The sequence below is a fragment of the Fusarium falciforme genome, chromosome 2, assembly GCF_026873545.1.
Source record: "Fusarium falciforme chromosome 2, complete sequence".
In the NCBI taxonomy this organism is placed as follows: domain Eukaryota; kingdom Fungi; phylum Ascomycota; class Sordariomycetes; order Hypocreales; family Nectriaceae; genus Fusarium; species Fusarium falciforme.
The window spans coordinates 3,256,635-3,275,600 of record NC_070545.1 but is presented as its reverse complement, the minus strand read 5'-3'; the positions used below and the strand labels follow the sequence as shown (position 1 = coordinate 3,275,600).

The following is an 18,966-nucleotide window of genomic DNA, read 5'->3' as shown; positions in this document are numbered from 1 at the left end:
ACTCACCAACGTCGCGCCCTCCACCTCCATCACTGTAACGCACTCGCCTCTCGGGCCGTTGACAGTGTGAAAGCCTCTTCCGAGCACTTGGTGGTTGGTCCGACGCCATGGTTGGAGGGATCACCATGGTAGGACCGCATCCGATTTCCCCTGGCGCCTCGCATTTCAGTCTGATGCCTCAGAATGACGAAGAATGCACAAGACTGGCAGGCTGTCGAAGCCATGTCTATTCAGACGGGCGAGACGCACACGAGACGTCGAGGCTGAATTCATTGCAGTCTATTCAATTCGTCTTTGTCAATCACGGTCAATGAGACTTATCCAGACTGCACTGTACGCCTATCCAAACTAACCGGCGCTATTCACTCGCTATCCGTGAATTCAGTCCCGTCAACATCGATAACCTCTAGACAAGGGGGGTGGCATTAGGCCCAGACTCAGGCTCTGCCCAAGGTCCCACGGTCCATGATCATGGCCAAGCGCGTAGCAAACGCACCACGATCAAGTGTGAGTGGAATCAGTGGGCGCCGTTGGTGGAGCACCTCCGGGATTACCAAGTTTCTCACAGGCCGAGTGGGAAGATTCAAAGACATCCAACAGACGCCAGAGATCAAGGTTTGGCCTCCCGGTCCTGGACAATCTTGGTGATTTCTCCCCCGGCCGACTGCTAGACTAGGCTGGACTAGCCTGGGTCGCTCGTGGCCGGTGGAGACTCATCGACGCCCTGGTGGCAGTCTAGGGACTCAAGCATTGGTGATGTGGCCGTGGCTGGCCGACCCGTTGTCTCTGAGGCGCCGCGCAAACGCTATCCTTGATCGTCAGGCTTGACGATTCTGGCGAGGCGAGTCGAGTCGATTCTTCTTGACAAGTTCTTTGATCGTGTGGAGCCACAAGCAGGAACCGCAACATTGCGCCCGGAAACCGTTACAGCTAGACGTGGTGATGGGGGGCCTTTAACTGATCCCTTCATCAGCCATTGGTGATGCTTGGCCCTTGCGACTGCTGGTGCTTACTCTCGTTACATCTATTGCTCGCACGGCGTGTCACCTCACCTCATCCCATCTAATCTCATCCGTCAAGGGACCAAGATCTGACACCCAACGCCGAGACAGAAGGCGTCTGCTCAACCGTGTCCTCATTAGCTCTCGTAGGCGAGCTGCATGCTATTTATCCATCGCACGCCAGTTCGTCATGAAGTCATCAAGCTGCGACTTTCCTCTGGCTGCCCTGTTTCAAGCCACCAGTCTCGACATCAGAGCTCCACCGTCCACACTGTCTTCCCCGGCGTAGGGGCGAGACATGAGCGGCTCGCTCCCTGCCATTGGCCCCGGCGGCTCGTTAGGCGTGTCAAGCCGAGACATACATGAGCTGGCCCGCAGGCGGCTGCTGGTTCTGGGCCGCCGGTTACGTTTCAAGCCAGACCTATCCTCACCAGTTCACCCATCGTCGTCCTTCAATCTCGATACTGGCCGCTTCAGTGAGATCCGGCAGCTTCTCCAGCGTCAAGAATGAAGCGATACGAGGTGGGCGAATCCATCCTCGCCGTGGTTGGCCAATACCGTCCAATAGCCTCGCATCCAAGGGTAACCTTGCAGCCTCATGAAATTTATGCTGTTGCCAATCGCCATTTTGGTACGAATCTTGCGACAGGATATCCTTACTCGGCAGCCCTCCCGGACACAATCCAACTCATCCGTTGGTCGTGGCTTTCTCTTGGATCCTCTCCTGCATTGGAGCACAGCACATAACCCGGCACCCATCGATACGGGTGCCCGCCGAATCCTGCTGCCGCGCTTCAGCCTCTGCGCCCCTGCATACGTGTTCGTGCGTATTTGATCGAGTTTGAGACAGCCGCCTTCTAAGCAGTTCAAGTCATGGTAGACTTCCAACACGAATAGATCTGTGCACAGCTAGGCGCAAGCGAGCTGTCGGATGGCCATTTACACGAGCTTCGTTCGTGTTTCCACGCACAATCAGCTTGTGTGATGCCGGCATTGTCATCCTGATGCAGGTCAGCTGAACAACGGCATTGCGAACTGTCTTTGAGAGCAATTGATCACCAGTGTGTCGAATGCGACAGAAGCCGACATGGGTCGTAGAAGGCGCGGAGATCGCGCCAAGTACCGTACCTGACAGCGTGTCATGGATCGGAGGGTGAGGTGCCGTCGACTGCAGCGCAGCGCAGACGCTTTCACAGCAGGAGACCATTGCGATACCGCGTTGCAAGCCCGATGTCACCTTGGAGCCAGCTCCTGAACTCCGTGAGAACCCACCTGTGCGTTGGCCGACCAACCTGAAACCTACATACTGTAAGGTATTTTGGGTGTTCGCGTCCTTTGACGTGTGAATGCTCGTGCTGTAACTTTATAACGACTGATGGTCTTTGACAGTTGTGATTGCCATGGTGTCCTCAACAGAAGAAACTCTGTTCAAGTCTCGGAGCTTCTCGATCCTTTCGGTCAAACACAGCCACTTCAGCCGTTGACAGTCAAACTTTTTCGAAAATGGTTGGGAACATCAGGTGCCTAGCACACAGATGAAGGAAGAAAGACACGGGTTGGAGTTGTTCTTTGCTTGGTGTCATGGTTTCTGGCCCGCGTGCCGAGTCATCGAGACTGTGTTTGCACATGTAGACAAGCCAATGGCAACTAACAGATGAAAGGAAGAGATGGAAACAACCAAGGAAAGAGACAATCAGAGAGACAACTACAGACATTGAGAGAATGGCAAACTGCTTTTTGAGTGGACAACGTCTTGATCTTGACGTGAGTTTGGAGCTTTCCAGAATCGTCTCGCAAGTCACATGCATTCTCTCGTGATCGACCCCACCTCCCCTTTCTAGCGGTGTCCTTCCAAACCAGGTTAGTGCCCGCTGTCGGGCAAGCTTCGCGTAAATTCAGTGGCTCCCTGTTGCTGGGATAGGTGGCTACTACTTACTTCGTGGGGAGAGGTCGTCAAGAGAACTTCCACCTCACCCTCAACTTTAACCATAACTCCATCCTTCAACCATCTTCTCTGAGTCGTCGCCTTCTCCGGTCTACGGTCTCTCGCATCGCTCTGGTTCTTCCTTCTGGTTACCGGTTTCACCGCCTGCTGTCTCTTGCACAATGTTCTAGAGACAAGACTCAATTACATCTGATCATCCTCCTCTATCGAATCTCCAATTCAAGCATCTATACTTGGTCGCAAGCTTCATTGCTCTTGTAGCCACCAGACTTGTACGTCCTACAGACATTTGCGACCTGTTTTTTATCCCCTAACATATCAGTCCATAGTACTCTACCTAGCTCCAACCGACTAAATACGTTCATCATGGCCGACACTGTCTCCGAGCTTTCTGCTGCTCAGAAGCTGATGCAGAAGCACGCCGAAGCTCCTCACCACGTCACCGTTGAGGATGCCCCGGATGAGGACCTTCCCATCCGCGCCCCCGCCGAGGCCTCGAGCTCTGCCGATGTCGCAATTCCCAAGCCGACCAAGCCCGCCGCCGCTACTCTGGATACTCAATCGCATGAACTGTTCCCTGAGCTCGGTGCTCCCAAGGGCAAGGCTGCCAATGTCGCTCCTATCTGGGGCGCCAAGAATGCCAATGGCAAGACCAATGGAGGTGCCTCCAACGGCGGTTCTCGTTCCTCGACTCCCGTCTCTGGAGCTGCTACCCCTAACAAGCCATCCATGTTCATCCCCGGCCGCAACGTCGAGACCGTGACTCTTGACCCCCAGTACATCCTGCCCCGTGGCCAGCTCAGGAGGCCCATCACCGACATTATCAAGGACATCAACCGCAAGTCTCGTGCCACCATCTCCATGGCTACCTCGGCCAATGGCCGTTACAAGTTTGATGCCGCCGGTCCTCAGGACGTTGCTCAACAGGCGCTCAAGGATCTGGTTGCTCAGATCGGAACTCGGGTAAGTATCGTACCACCGGTTTGCGACATTGTCTAACGTGCATAGACTGCCATCAAGGTCCCGATTCCTCAGTCCACCCGAGCCCATATCATCGGAAAGGGAGGTTCCATGATCAAGGCCCTTCAGGAGAAGACTGGTGCCAAGATCCAGCTTCCCAAGGTCGACGAGAACAACCCGATCGACGAGGAGGATGACGATGCCACCATTGATGTCACCATTGAGGGTAATGCCCTTTCTGCTGCTTCTGCCCGTGACGAGATCTTGAAGATTGCTGGCGAGCGATCTGCCAATGTCCAGACCAAGGTTCGGGGCATCCCCGCTGCCTTCTACCCCTTCATTGCCGGCCCCGACAATGCTCTGGCCCATGCTCTCGAGGAGAACAACGGTATCCAGATCCGTGTCCCTCCTCTGCAGGCCTACACTCCTGGCCAGGTTCCTGTTACCGCCGTCCCTGGTCAGCGACCTGTCTTTGCCCCTGCTGGCCAAGAGGAGAACCACATCCAGCTTGCTGGTGACCGTGCTGCCGTTCAGAAGGTCCGCGCCGAGATTGAACGCCAGGTTGCTGAGCTCCACAGACAGCTTGCTGCCGAGCAGCTGTCGATCCAGCGCGGCCGCCACCAGTTCATCATTGGTGATCGTGGTGTCCCTGTCGATCAGTTCTTTAACGACACTGGATGTGCTATTCTGCTGCCCACTGATGAGGACGACGACACCATTACTGTCGTCGGACCTGCTGATCAGGTTGCTGCTGGTCTGGAAAAGGCCATGGATCTGGCCATGGGTATGCAAATGTCCAACCTCGACATTGCCCGATTCCACCGCAATGCCCCTGGCGGCGCTGCTGTTCACGCCGGCAACGTCACCCGCTACCTTCGACAGCGCAAGGAGATTGAGCGCCTCGAAAAGCTCTACCACACCCACATTAACACCCCCTTCTCCGAGGGTGGTGCCCTTCCTTGGGAGCTCTACTCTCGCGAGGGTAAGAATGCCATTCGTGCGCAGTCCGAGATCAGCGGCATCATCAACGGCCAGCCTCCTTCCCGTATGACCTCTGTCCCTGTCGACCCCTTCTTCTTCCAGCACCTCCGCAATGACGTCACCCCCAGGGTCAAGCGGGACTATGGTGTCCAGATGGTCGTTCCTGAGGCTGGTGAGGGCGAAGTCCCCGTTCTCCTTGTGTACGAGGGCCCTGACCCCGCCGAAGGCCCTTACCAGCTGCCTCGCTCCAAGCCCACGGATGCTGAAGCCCGTGCTTTCCAGCAAGGACTTCAGGATGCCCAGAAGCATATCCTTGAGCTTATCAAGAAGCAGGAAGCCATCACCACTGCCACTCTTGATGTCCCCGCCAAGTTCCACGAGAGACTTCGACGCTTCATCAAGAAGGAGCAGGAGAGCCGCTCTGCTGACCAGATCCCCATCCGGGTCACCAAGGTCGGCACTACCATCACTCTCCGAGGTCCTGCTTCGGCCGTCGAGTCCCTTGCCGCCAAGGCCAACGCCTTTGTTGAGCAGGAGAAGGAGGACGAGAAGGAGCGTGGCTTCACTCTGACCTTTGACTTCCCCCAGAAGTTCGCCAACCACCTCATTGGAAAGGGTGGTAGCAACATCAGGGAGCTCCGAGACCGCTTCGACGTTGAGATTCAGGTCCAGGACGGCAAGGTTGAGCTCAAGGGTCCCAAGGCCAAGGCCGAGGCTGCTCGCTCGCACATTCAGAGTCTTGCTCGTACCCTGGCTGACGAGACGACTCACACTCTCAAGATTGACCCCAAGTACCACCGTGAGCTTATTGGTGCTCAGGGTAGCCAGATCAACCGTCTGCAGACTCGGTACAAGGTCCACATCTTCTTCCCTCGATCTGCCAAGCCCGCTGCCGACGACCAGTCCAACGCCGATGCTGCCAGCGATGCCGGAAAGCCTCGCCGCCAGCAGCCTGCCGACGAGGTCATCATCCGAGGCCCCAAGAAGGGTGCGGATGAGGCTCGGGACGAGATCTTTTCGCTCCACAAGTACCTCGAGGAGCACTCTGCCACTGCTACCGTCGCTGTTCAGCAGAAGCAAGTTGGATCTCTGATTGGCCAGGGTGGTGCTGCCCTCGACGACCTCCGCCAGGCTACCGGAGCTAAGATTGACGTGCCTGCTGACCGAGACACCGATATCGTGGAGATCCAGATCAAGGGTACTGCTGCTCAGGTTGCCAAGGCCAAGAAGATCCTCGAGGAGAAGCGAGCCATCTTTGACGACACTGTCGTCCAGACCATTGAGGTTGACAAGAAGCACCACAAGGCTCTTATTGGTGCTAGCGGTAAGTTTCCTGCATTCAAATGTTGTGTATTCGCTAATGTTCCCAGGTTCTAACCTCCGCGATATTGTCGTGAAAGCGGGTGGCTCTGATGACCGACGAGAGCTTGCCCGTACCATCCAGTTCCCCAAGCAGGAGGCTGATGGTAACACCATCAAGATTGAGGGCCGCACTGATGTTGTGCAAAAGATCATTGAGCGCATCCAGGAGATTGTTGGCGAGCGTGAGAGTCAGGTTACCGAGGTGGTGGATGTTCCCATCGAGAACCACCGCTCCCTGATCGGCCGAGGTGGTGATGCCAAGCGTCAGCTCGAGTCCAAGTTCACCGTCTCCATCGATGTCCCCCGCCAGGGAGACGGCAAGACTGGAGTCAAGGTTACTGGCCGACCCGAGAACGTTGCCAAGGCCAAGGAGCACATCCTGTCTCTGGTCAAGCAGCAGCAGGGTGAGACCATCCAGGTTCCTCGCAACCTTCACCACTCCATCTCCAACGGTGGCCAGTTCTTCCGTCAGCTCCGCAACAACCACCAGGTTACGGTTGACCATGCTGGACAGCCTCTTCCTCCCAAGCCTGACACATCTACCCGCTCCAACGTGGGTGCCCTTCCTCTGATCACTGATGAGGATGATGCCGCGACGGACGCCCACTCTTGGAAGATTGTCCAGGTTGACGCTGGGGATGACAGCGACTTCCCCTGGGTCCTCCGCGGCACGCCAGAGAACGTGGAGAAGGCCAAGGAGGCCATCGCCAAGGCTGTCGAGCAGGCTAAGAAGCACGATGCCACCGGATACCTTGTTCTCCCTGACCCCCGAACCTACCGCCATGTGATTGGCCCCAACGGCTCCAAGGTCAACTCGATCCGCAAGCAGAGCAACTGCAAGATCCAGGTGCCCCGGGACCAGGCCAAGGATGAGGCCATTGAGATTATCGGAACCAAGGATGGTGTTGAGCTGGCCAAGGACCTCATCCTCGCCGCTGTGCGGGAGGGCAGCAACAAGACGCGGGAGTAATATTGGGATACTACCCTATTGGACGGAGCATTGCAGGGAATATGCGACCGTAAAGGTTGAAAGTCGACAGTAACTGTTGTAATAAATATAAGAGTAATGAATAATTCTCGAATGCATGCTACTAGTAATGCTGTGAAACGTCTATCCTTTCATCTCTTATTCGTGTTCGTGATGCGAGAAGTGGAAATTAAGCTTCATCACGTGCGCGGCTTCGACGGCAGCCATGCACTTGCTGCTTCTTAGATCTACTCGTCACACCGCTCTAGACTCTTCATTGATGTAATCGAGGGCATTAGCTTCTTCCCAGTAACTCGCAATCTGTCAATTGATAGAATATTGTGCGATGGGATCCCAATTGACCTCGTCAAAGGCGCCGTGGGAGGCTGTCCCGGCTGAGGAGCAGCTGTTCGTCCTTATTACAGGCGCCAACAGGTAGGTCGACCAGGCTGGACGCGAAGCAATACTAATAATCTATGACAGCGGTATTGGCCTCAGCATCGGCGAACGCCTCATCGACGAATTCCTCTCCACGCGCTCCCTAAAGTCACACCTCATCCTGATCCCCACCACCCGCTCCAAGTCCAAGTCCCTGCAGACGATCCGATCCCTGCGCAGCTACGCCCAGCGCGCCGCCCAGACCTCGACCGCCCTACGATCTCGAGTCGGCGATTCGTACCGTTGGGAGGACACAGTTGCGCGCATCCATGTGCTGAGCTTGCAGCTCGACCTGTGCGATTTGCGCCAGGTGTATACTTTTGCCGAAGAGCTGGTGCACAGACCCGTGAGCAACCCTGAGGGCTTGGAGGGTGAATATCTTCGAGATGTGCGCATTCCGAGGATCGACACGGCTGTTTTCAATGCGGCCTATGGTGGCTGGTCGGGTGTTAATTACCCTCTGGCCATCTGGGTCATCTTGACTCGGGGCTTGGTGCAGTCCGTGACTTGGCCGACGTTCAAGATGGCGCTGCCAACGTGCATCCTGAACGAGCGGCCCGAGTATGGCCTTGTATGTCTCCCCTCTTGAGTGTTTGGACCGGACTAACATGTATAGCCCGAGAAACCATTGCTCGGCGAAGTCTTTACTGCCTGCGTGTTTGGCCACTACATCCTCGCCCACCAGCTCCTCCCCCTCCTCAGCCGACGATCAGAGTCCGAAACCCCAGGCCGTATCGTCTGGTCCAGCAGTCTCGAGGCGGTCCGCAATGTCTTTGACACGTCTGACTTCCAGTGCTTCAAGGGTGATGGTCCTTACGAGTCTGCAAAGCGGCTTACCGATGTTCTTTCTCTTACTGCAACCCTTCCCTCAGCCTCGATCTACTCCAACCGATTCTTCACTCCCGACGACCCGGAAGAAGCCCGTGAAAAGCCCGTCCGCCCTCGCATGTACCTCACTCACCCCGGTATTGTCGCCAGCACCCTCTTTCCCGTTCCGTGGTTCCTCATGTGGGCATACGAACTGGCCCTGGTTATAAGTCGATGGTTAGGCTCCCCATGGCACACAGTGGATAGCTACAGCGGATCCAAGTCACCCGCATGGATTGCCCTCCAGGAACAGTCGACCCTCGATGAGCTGGACGCCGAGAGGGTTAAATGGGGCAGTAGTTCAAACCGTCACCTTCAAGTCGAGGTAAAGAAGACCGAGGTCGAAGGTTGGGGCTGGGAAGGCAAGGTGGAGGATGCAACATCCTTCAAGGAAGACACAGCTGTGGGTGTCTTTAGGAAGACAATTGGAAGGAAGAGGGGAGCAGTTGATGTGACCAAGGAGGATATTGTCGAGTTTGAAGAGCTGGGTGTCGAGACATGGAAAAAGATGGAAGAGCTGCGAGACACATGGACACCTTTTGCTCGAGGGGGAACTGTATGAGGTCTGTCGGAGGATAGATGAGGCTGGAGCCGAAAAGATGGATAAAAGGGTTAAAAGGAGAGTCGGCATAGACTGGCCAGTAACGAATACCACGATAGTTAATACTTGCTTGACAGATTCCACAACAAGCACGCCCCAATTGATACCGACAAAATAAATAGCATTGGATCAAATCTTACATGGGTATATTGCGAGAATGACTGACATACATGGTCAAACAACAAAGGACGTTATTATTATGGCTCCAATTGAGCTGGTACTTTCGCTTCTCCTTCCCGTATGTGCCCGCACTCAGGGGTTAACAGTTGTTACTGTAGTCCGTGACCGATTCTGCTCGTCGGAGCGGATACGGCGCAGAGTCAACTTGTCGTGTCGACCAAAGAGACCTAGACACAACGGCAGGGGTACCACGGCAATGGCCACGACCGCCTGAAAGATCAGGGCCTTCTTCATATGCTCGGGTGGGTTGGCACTCTTTGGTGCGACAAGAGCGTTGCTGACGATGATGAAGATGGCTCCGAAGAGCTGGCCACCAGCCCAGGCGATAGTCGAGGTAACCTCTGGACTGAGAGGATGGCTCAATTCGATCAGATATTCGAGAGCGACGGGGACTAGGGAGAAGCACGATGCACCGAGAAGTGCGAGAACAACGTAGGGACCAGCAATAGAACGCGTCTCGGGCATCCAGATAAAGATCAGGTAACAGAGGCCAACGATCGGAACGAGAACCTTGAGGGCGAGTAGGAAGCTCTTTGTACGGTCCAAAATGGGTGATGAAATGGCAGCAGCAACAAGACCAACCACAATCAGAACGGCGCCACCAATGCCAGCTTCGTCGTCGGAAAACCCATAGGGTTCCATCATCTGGTTGAGCAGAGAGGAAAGGGAGTTGAAGAAGCCAACATAGATGGAGAACGGAATGAGGATCAGCCAGAGCTCCAGAGATCGAGAGATGACGGTGAGTGAGTCGCGTAGGTTGAGCTTGGGGGTCTCGGCAGCAGGGCCAACAGGCGTAGGTGGTTTGGCCGGAACGAAGAACGCAGGGGCAGCGCAGACGGTTGACTGAGATGTTAGCTGGGTCAACAACTAAGAAGCAATACTTACAATGATGGAGACATAGAGAACCATGCTAGATATATCACCAGGCTTGCTGACCATGAAGGGTGTGATCAATTGTCCAAAGGCTGCACCAAAGGGGTTGGCCAAGCTCGTGAGGGCTGTTGCTGCTACACGGCCACGGTTGGTGAACCACAGATCCGAGTAACGGGTTGGGGCAGCGAGGATGAAAGGCTGAGCGAATCCAATGACAATCTCGCCAGCCATAGCATAGGCAATGTTTCCTCCACTGGCCTTGGTAGCGCCGGCATATCGAATCCAGTTTCCGATGAGGATCAGGACAGCGGCAGTCATGAAAGCCAGCTTGGGTCCACGGTGCAGGATTGCAATGCTGATGGGAAAGACGGCCACAAAGGCCAAGAAGAAAGCGGTACTGATCCAATTAATGGTCGAGGTCTTCACATCGTAGTAGGTGGCAGCATGTGAAGATACAGGCGCAAAGGTCATCCACTGCTTCAGTCAGCACCTTAACCTTAGCGCAAGCCAGCTTCAACCTACATCCCAAGAGACAATGATGTTCATGAGCGTCAGTTGAGCAAGACCGAACCAGCGGCGTTTGTATGTTCGATATTCGGTCGACGCGCCCTGGTGGATGCTGCCATCACCCTCACCATCGCCATCGCCATCACCCTCTCTGCGCTCCTGGAGGCTAAAGTCGCGAGATCCGAGTTTCTGTTTTCGCCAGAAGCGACCACCGACGCCGTCGTTGTTCATGATGGAGAATGATTCAAAGAGCCGCTTATGCCGCCCTTGCTTCTCTTCTTGGGCGCGCATGCGTTGTTGGCGATGGAAAAGGTCGACTCAAGAAGAGACCGTGAGATTGTGGATTGCTGATGTAGTGGAGACGACGGCTGGTATTTCAGGGACACTGCAGGTCCCAAAACTTGATCAAAGAGAGTAGGGCAGTCGGCAGTGGCAAGGAGTGGTGAGCAGTGTCGGAGATGTTTATCGTGGCGGCGGCGGTCGCAGCGACGAAATGAGTAGATCGCGGCCGAGTTGCAGTAGTAACAGTCCGGTGATGGCTATAATCACCACCAAAAGCAACTCCACTCAGGGGATCGACGGGAAGGAGAAGCACATGCAGCTCAACTGAATCTCTCCTGGATTCGCCGGAGGTTGTCTCGAGGTCCAGGTCACCTCACAATCGCCTCATGGATGCCGTCTCGTTTCGTCGAGTCTAGTCCTGGGGTCTGTGCCGAACCGTTGTCCCACCCTTGGTATTTATTACCTGAGTTACTACCAGGATCCTCGCTGCGCTGACACGGAGTCGGAGCCGGAGCGTGTTGTTGGTTCGACTGGCTTGCTCTCGCAACTGTCGCGTGGTGTTGGGCCGTTTCAGCTTGGCAGAGCAGGGGTATATAATTGCTTCTGTGATTTTCTCTTCTTATTCCTCCGGCGACGGGAACGAAGCAAGTCCGACGATAGATGATGGAGATGGAGACGGAGATGGAGATGGAGGATGGAGAAACTCGATCTACCGTCTCTAAAAGAGGGGAGATCTTAAGCCGGCCGAGGTGACAACATTCAGGGCAAGTGCTATCCGTCCTGCGCTTGCACCTCCCTGACGAACACCTTCCTGAATCCTCAACGCACTACAACCATAACGGACTGCGCTTGGACGCTGATAGGTCACTGCCAGACAACGGGAGGCATGCCGCAGCGGCGTTTTAGACTCCAGCCAACCAAGCCCTTGACTATATCAGCCATATCTCCCCCTTTCGATCTCCTACAAAAGAGCCATGCGTGCCATGTCCTGCGCCGCTCTCCTGCTCGCTGCTCGCTGCTCGCTGCCACCAGTCGCCGTCGCCGTCCTCTGGAAGCGGGGGCACGGGGTTTCATCACGCCGGCATCATTGCCCGATTTGGCCGCCTCGGTTCGCAAAACCTGCCAAGTCACATCTGAGAAATCTCACATGATGGCCAGACTATCTGTTCTGCCCATGCCGCATCTGAATTGATTGACACGCTAAGCAGGATCCGAGAGCCTCGATCTGGCGACCACTGCGTGATGGGGGTCGGACCGGTCTCTGGCCATGGCACATGCAGGCGTTCCTCCGAAGACCCAAGAATAGAATAGACGACGGCATGCAGTTTACCTGGCAGCGAGGTTTCAGTGTGCGTTGTCGCTTAAGCTGCTAATGCTGGCCATGTTGTCGATGCTGGCTTGTCAACGTTGGCTTGTCAATGCTTTGACATGGTCCCTCGATCTGACTGTGGATAACGGATAACGAGTTTAATAAGACTGTGCTCTCAAGGGCCGGGTTCCGATGCAAAACACAAGACACATCATCTCCAGGCTATTTCGACATGCTGTGATGCTCAAGTTGGTTCGTCTAAACGCAGCATGTCCAACGGCCCTAGTTGTACTACAGTTCCTGCAATGTCCCGTGTGCAACATCGGGATAATGCTGTCCTCGATACACCAACTTGAGGGCTCAACATGACTTGCGTTAGTGTGGCAGCCAAAGCAGAACCCAACAGTCTACAACTACGAATGTAGGAGCCATCTGCCCGGGAAACATCCAGACCGAATCACCATCCATTGGGTACCAGCCAAGACAAACTGGCCTTAGTCAAGTCGATGAAAGAAATCTATTCAGGCGTTGCAGCGTATGATACAGAGAGAGCCGCCGTCAGACAGTGCTCTGGACTTGGCATCCAACAGACGACCAATCGTACAAGGAAGCCCCCGCAAGAGTATCCTTTGCCTCGTTCCGGCATGGCGTCTCGACGTGGTATAGTCATCTCGTCAATACGAATCGTTCGCATCGGATGACTCGGTTGATCGAGTGTTTACTTGAGCTTAGCCCAAAGCTTAGGGGCAGCGCAGGCGGTCGCGCAGTGAGCCAGGTGGAAGACTATACATGTTAGCAATTGTGCAGGATTGGGCGTCGAGACCAGCAGTCTCGCTGTGTGACATACACTCCTCAACGCAGTCCTCCTTGGCACCACCCTCGCTCTCTTGCTGCTGCACACGCTCAACGCACTCATCAAAGTGGTGCTTGGCGGGAGCACACTGGGGAGAGTTCCGGCACTCTGTCGATGCGTCAGCATGTTGGAATTCCAGTTCGGATCGATGACGACAAAGTATCCCGTTCGATTCGTATGAATTGGTATGACGAACCTTCCTCGAGGGTATCCTTGGGGTCGACGAGCTCCTCCTCATCCTCCTCATCCTCATCCTCTTCCTCCTCCTCCTCTTCCTCGGCCTCCTCCTCGGGCTCGTCCTTGGTCTCGGTTTCGGCCTCGGGCTCCTCCTATGCATTGTCAGCCTTGTCGATGGATTCACGGGGTATTGGCCGCGCCCTCGCCCGGTGCGTGACGCAATTGATGGGGTGAGAGAAAATGCGTGAGAAAAAGCCGTACCTTGGGCTCGGCAGGAGCCTCAGCCTCGACGACGCTCCATGGCGTCACGGCCTCGACAATATCGGTGAAGGCGTCCCAGATACCCATTGCGACAGGCGGAAGAATTCACAATGGCGAGTGGTGGTTTCGATTGAGGTGTCGTTGTCGTTCCTGATCGTAAGAGGTCGGAAGCTCTCGGCCAGAGGCACGAAATGAAAACTGATCCGGAACCTAGGTAATTGAGGCAGTTTGATTGGCTGAGGGGCACCCGGCTTTGTCAAAAATACCGCACGTGATTCAAGATCCGAGCGTCTTCCAGTCTTCCGGTGATTATGTCATCATTGACCCGCACTTTAGCCGCAACAAATAATCATTACCAGCCTGCTTGATCTATCATCTTATTTCTTCTAATCTGATAGCCATTGACAAACGTAAATCATGTGAGCAGGTCTGCCATCGCTACGATACAAAAGTCCCGGCGGTACAAAAAAGACAGTTCATAATGCAGTGCTCAAATCTTGGTATCTTGACCAGTCCTCGATGTGGTCGAAATGCGGCCGTTAATCATCGCGTTCGTATACTCCCCTGTCAATCTCGCCCCGAATGTGATCCTCCAGCCGGATATTCAACTGCTGGGCTTGCGCCTCGTCATAATCTGGTGGTGGCTCATCTGGCGCCCTCCGGCTGGCGGCACTGTCGGATCGATCTGGCCGCGTATCCAAAGTGGCTGTGGCTGGTTGACTAGATTGGGCCTCGTAGGCTGGTAGAGGCTCATCGGGAACATCAGCGCCAGGGCCCATCTCGCGGCGCATCTCTTGATACTGGAAGAGACGCTCCCTCAACCGGATGTAGGTCTCATTGAAGTCCGTCATGCCGCCGTCGGAAAAGGTGAACTTGACTTCGACTCGTGGAATGTCTGGGGGAATGCCACCCCCAGATACTGGGATGCAATCTGACTTCCAGACCCATCCCCACCACATCGAGGACGAGGTCGTAGAGTCTTGGAATTTTAAGATTGGGGCACTAAAGGATTCGAATTTTGGTTCTTGGGTAGGTTTCGATGGTAGATACACGATCTACAAGGTCAGAAGGTGACGGCCAAGGGAGCAGAACAAACTCACTCTCTTGTTGGTAAGGAAAAGGGTGCCCCTATCGCTTTTCCGTTGGAACGAGGTGCATCGTGATCTCAGCTCCTGGGGCACAGACAGGTCGCATGAGATCCTCGAGTCGAGCTTCATCAAGATGCGTTCATTGCCAAGCTTGACGAAGCCGCCTTGGTTAAGCATAACCCAGCTATCGGCATTGTCAGGGTCGACGGGCCGCGAAGGAGGACGGCTCGTAATCAAATAGTCGTGAGGGTTGTCCATTGTAGGGCGGGGTCCATGACTCCATGGGCCGTAGATGGCGGGGCGGTCGACGGGCGGACTATGCCGCGGACGCCGTGGGCGCCGTGTACAGGACGGGACGGGACGGGGGGGATAGGACGGAGGTGCAAGGACAGGACGGGTTGGTATAGAGCGGAGGGTGACGGAGAGGCACGGAGGTGACGGGCGGGAGGGTGACGGAACGGAGGAGAGCCACGGGCAAGGATGGGCCTCGGAGACTGGGCGGGAACGGAAGAGACCAAGGGCCAAGGTAGAACAAGACAAGACGGGGAGAGGAAAGGCTCAAGGGGAAGAGGCTCGCGAAAGAGGCTTACTTTATCGACATTGTCGCGGACAGGGTTCAAGCGACCCTAGCTCGTGGACGAATGGCTCCAGGCTCCGTACCGGCAGGTCAGGACGTGCAGGCAGCTTTTAGTAGCTCCGAGATCTTGGAGCGAGTGGCTCTGCGGCCGGGTTGGCCTCTGGGCCTTGGGGCCTGGTGCTGGTGCTGGTGGGGGGTGGGTCGTTTGGACTGTTGGACTGGACTGTTGCGAGTTGGGTAGGCAGGAGAAGAAGCCAAGGGCAAGGTAGCGGTAGCGGTAGCGGTAGCTGGAGGCCAAGGCGCGACCAAGTTTGGGTAGACCAAGGGAAAGATGGGTGGACGGCAGAGACAGCTGGAGAGAGACAGGAGGGAGGCCTGCGACCAAGGACCAAGGACCAAGGCAGCAGGAGTAAACTCCCAGGTGGCTGGTGGCTGGAAGCGATGCCGTAACCAGGTGGGGGAGGCGGCGATTTGATCGAGTTGGCGGGCGATTTCGATTTGTGGGCAGGCGGCGGGCGAGACAAGACAGGCGGCGATGGTGTGATGTCTAGAGTCGCGGCAGATGCAGTACGGCGACTAGAACGAACGGTACAGTACTCTGTCTCCAGCTGGATGGCTGGCTAGAGCGGCTGATGTGTGGGAGGGATGAGGGAAGGAATCAGTGTCAGTCAGTGGATGGAGTAAGGTTGGAGATGCAAAGTTGGGCGCTGCGGATCGATTTTTGGGCCGAGCCGCGGTGCTGATCTGCCAGGAGGTCCACGGTCGCGGTCCACGTTGGGTGACTGTCACTTTCCGGGGCCAGAGTCGACCAATGAATATCATCATCTGCGTCCTGGGTCCTCTTGAAACAGTCCACCACGTGCTCGACGCAGTTCCGTTGTGTCTCGAGATACATCCATGCCTACGGCTTGTTCAGAGACCTGGCTGTGAGCTGCCCAAGCAAGCAATCGGATAGAACCATCGGGCTTTATACACGCATCAACTTCAAACACCACAGCCACCAACACTCTGCCCTGATACCAGTACAAGCATTCTCTCATATACCCCTGGCATGCCAGACCCTGGCCCCGACGCTGAGCTCGTTGCAACCTTGACATCAACTCCTCCGAGCGAGGATCCTGATGCCCCTCACAGGACCAGGACCAAAGCCCCTCCCCTCCCGTATCTAGTAGATCCGGCGACTGCCCATCGTCCGTGAAACGGAGACCTGAACGCAACAGTTACAATCAACCTCGTCTCCCCCAAAGTGTCTCCCTCTCACACTCTCTCTCCCTCATCAAAACCCTTACGGGAATCATATCCGGCGTGTGGCCTGTCAACCTCGTCCATCACCCGACTGGTCTTGGCCGGCTTAGCGAAAGCTAGACCCAGGCTCCGGCATCCACCAGCTCAACCTCAGCCCAACCAAGTGGGTTCACGACACAAGACCAGCAGTCATAAATATCGACTCAGTCCTGGCGGGATATGGCACCAGCATGTGTGCTTTATTTTGATGCTGCTCCTCATGGGACTCAACACCACGAATCATGATGCCTCAGAAGAGGGGCAATTCATCCCACGCCAACTACGGATACGTCTCTACAATATGGTATGCATTGTCTAGCTGCATTGGATCCAGAAGGACCCATCAATCGACTGAACCCTCAAGACCGGGACAACCGGGATGGTCTCTGCCCCAGCTCTCGGACAAGCACCAACGGCTGACCGAGAACGGCACGGTACGGTGCGGCGCGGCTTGGGTTCGTCGCGTCTCAGTCTGGGGTGTCATGCACTAGAAACTGATCAGCATCGCATCTACGCTCAACAAAGGCTCAGCATCCAGACCAACTCGTCCAGCCATGGATCCCAGCCTCGGCCCCGCCCAGCAACAGACTAGAAGGGCCTAACTGTCTGGGAACAGAAGACAACAGCTGATGTGGGCAGCAAAGGCGCGCTATCCTCTGTACCATGAGATTCGGATCCTGTTCCTGTGCATAAAGCAGCTCAACCCGCCGTGCTAGGCCGTAGTGATGCCAGGTGCATCGTCCTGCGTCAGGTCGGACCCTGGAGTGTTCCATGCGCCTGGGGACATTTGTAGGATCCTTGACGACAATAGATCGAGCACTTGGTAATCATCACCAATCTCGGAATCTATAGGAACAAGCGAGCATGATGCATTGCAGCTCAAGGCCTTGGATAGGTCTAATAAGTACCTGCCCTGAGTTGCTGAGCCCTGCATGCGCACCTGCCTTCTCACCATTCACCGTCAATCGCTTACAACTTAAGGCGGGGTTGAAAAGTTGAATTTTCCCTGAAACACCAACAACCTGGTTCCAATGCCTCATCATGACTCGGCAATGCAGAGCCCAGGACGTCAATTGCGGCTGGGGCCGTTGACAGGACGGTTCCCATCCTCCGTCACCTATCCCTTGTTCAAGAGACACGTCATTTCTCACCAGCCGAGCCTCCTCCGTCACCGATTGATACCTGGACTGGAATTGATAGCCCGTCAATGCGTTCTCTTCTTGTCCTACGACCCCGCTTGAGTCGAGAGAATCAGAGAGGAGAAAAGAGCCAACAAGGGACGTCATCTGCGAGCTCCATACAGTAGCTCCTAAACTAGGGTTATGCAGCCTCCCTCGCAGCCGCAACAAGCTCCGCTCAAGCTTCCGTCCGCGAGGCGGAATCCCACGTCTCCATGATTGGCTTCTGCAAGCCCCTCGCTGCCTCCCCACCATCCTGACAAGGTCTCGCATCGACATGTGCTGGTACCGAACATGATTGGACCTCCGGGTTGATGGAGGCTCCGGAGTCACGGAGCTCCCAGCTCCATCACAACTGATCCTCCTGCGATTATCGCAGCTTCACACGACGACAGATAGCCCCTGAGCCTCTATTCTTCACCGACTTGTTGTCCTTATCCTGTCAACATGGGTTCTCACGCCGAGAACATTGCCAAGCTTCAGCAGTACACTGCTTGTGATATCTCAGATGCCCTCCTAAAGCTCAAGGTGCCCGGTGCCGGCTTCATTGCCGACCTTGACCTCTACAGCCACCCGGAGAGCAAGCCGGCTTCGGTTACCATCGCTCCAGTCTCGACAGTCTTGTTCGCTCGCAAAGGAGAAGATCTGCCAGAGCCAAAGAACATTCCCAGCGGTGTTCACTGGGCTGATCTGACACAACCAGGAACGATTGTCGTTCTCAAGCAGCCAGAGGGTCAGAAGAATGCCGTCTGCGGTGGTATTATGGCAGTTCGCATGAAGGTGTGCCAAGCCAAGGGCATTATCGTGGCTGGGCGCGCCAGGGATATCGAGGAACTCAAGAGCACCTCCTTGCCTGTGAGTCCCATGAACCTGGTTACTTTCAAACTCTGAGACTTGCAGATTTGGGCCCGTGGATTGTCCACTGTCGGAGCCGGTGCCGGAAGTGTGCCCTGGGCCACCCAGGTACCTCTGGACATTGACGGAACCCTCGTGTCTCCAGGCGACCTGGCATTTAGCGATCCAATCAACGGGGTGGTCGTCATCCCTCAGGACAAGGTGTCTGCGGTGGTCGAATTGCTGCCCAGGCTGACGTCGGCCGACGACAAGGTCAAGGAGGATGTTCTCAGGGGGGTGACAGTCTACGAGGCCTTTAAGCTACACCGAAGTAACCTGTGATGGCCAAGCCATGGACACAGTGGCTGGCTGGACAATACGCTTATATGTACCATAACGAGTGAAAGGACGACATACACACTCGATAACGCCGTGTCATCA

The 18,966-nt window shown here is 55.4% G+C and overlaps 6 protein-coding genes across 6 annotated transcripts; 3 read left to right on the top strand and 3 right to left on the bottom strand.

Annotated features, from left to right (window-relative positions):
* Positions 1–3,312: 3,312 nt before the first annotated feature.
* On the top strand, positions 3,313–7,219 carry NCS54_00294000 (Hypothetical protein; the record flags this gene model as incomplete). The annotated part of the gene is made up of 3 exons (XM_053148527.1): positions 3,313–3,909; positions 3,955–6,211; positions 6,258–7,219. 3 exons carry the CDS (start codon positions 3,313–3,315, stop codon positions 7,217–7,219), a joined length of 3,816 nt encoding a protein of 1,271 aa, XP_053004502.1.
* A 343-nt stretch (positions 7,220–7,562) lies between these two features.
* On the top strand, positions 7,563–9,083 carry NCS54_00293900 (Hypothetical protein; the record flags this gene model as incomplete). Its single annotated transcript, XM_053148526.1, has 3 exons — positions 7,563–7,651; positions 7,700–8,225; positions 8,271–9,083. The coding sequence occupies 3 exons, from the start codon at positions 7,563–7,565 to the stop codon at positions 9,081–9,083; spliced, it is 1,428 nt and encodes a 475-aa protein (XP_053004501.1).
* A 291-nt stretch (positions 9,084–9,374) lies between these two features.
* NCS54_00293800 (Hypothetical protein) lies at positions 9,375–10,973 on the bottom strand (the record flags this gene model as incomplete). The annotated part of the gene is made up of 3 exons (XM_053148525.1): positions 9,375–10,145; positions 10,188–10,649; positions 10,698–10,973. The coding sequence occupies 3 exons, from the start codon at positions 10,971–10,973 to the stop codon at positions 9,375–9,377; spliced, it is 1,509 nt and encodes a 502-aa protein (XP_053004500.1).
* A 2,018-nt stretch (positions 10,974–12,991) lies between these two features.
* NCS54_00293700 (UCR-hinge domain-containing protein) lies at positions 12,992–13,651 on the bottom strand (the record flags this gene model as incomplete). Its single annotated transcript, XM_053148524.1, has 4 exons — positions 12,992–13,056; positions 13,121–13,234; positions 13,323–13,455; positions 13,565–13,651. 4 exons carry the CDS (start codon positions 13,649–13,651, stop codon positions 12,992–12,994), a joined length of 399 nt encoding a protein of 132 aa, XP_053004499.1.
* Positions 13,652–14,103: 452 nt separating this feature from the next.
* Positions 14,104–14,910, bottom strand: NCS54_00293600 (Hypothetical protein; the record flags this gene model as incomplete). The annotated part of the gene is made up of 2 exons (XM_053148523.1): positions 14,104–14,619; positions 14,665–14,910. The coding sequence occupies 2 exons, from the start codon at positions 14,908–14,910 to the stop codon at positions 14,104–14,106; spliced, it is 762 nt and encodes a 253-aa protein (XP_053004498.1).
* Positions 14,911–18,138: 3,228 nt separating this feature from the next.
* Positions 18,139–18,867, top strand: NCS54_00293500 (Hypothetical protein; the record flags this gene model as incomplete). The annotated part of the gene is made up of 2 exons (XM_053148522.1): positions 18,139–18,546; positions 18,592–18,867. The coding sequence occupies 2 exons, from the start codon at positions 18,139–18,141 to the stop codon at positions 18,865–18,867; spliced, it is 684 nt and encodes a 227-aa protein (XP_053004497.1).
* Positions 18,868–18,966: the final 99 nt, after the last annotated feature.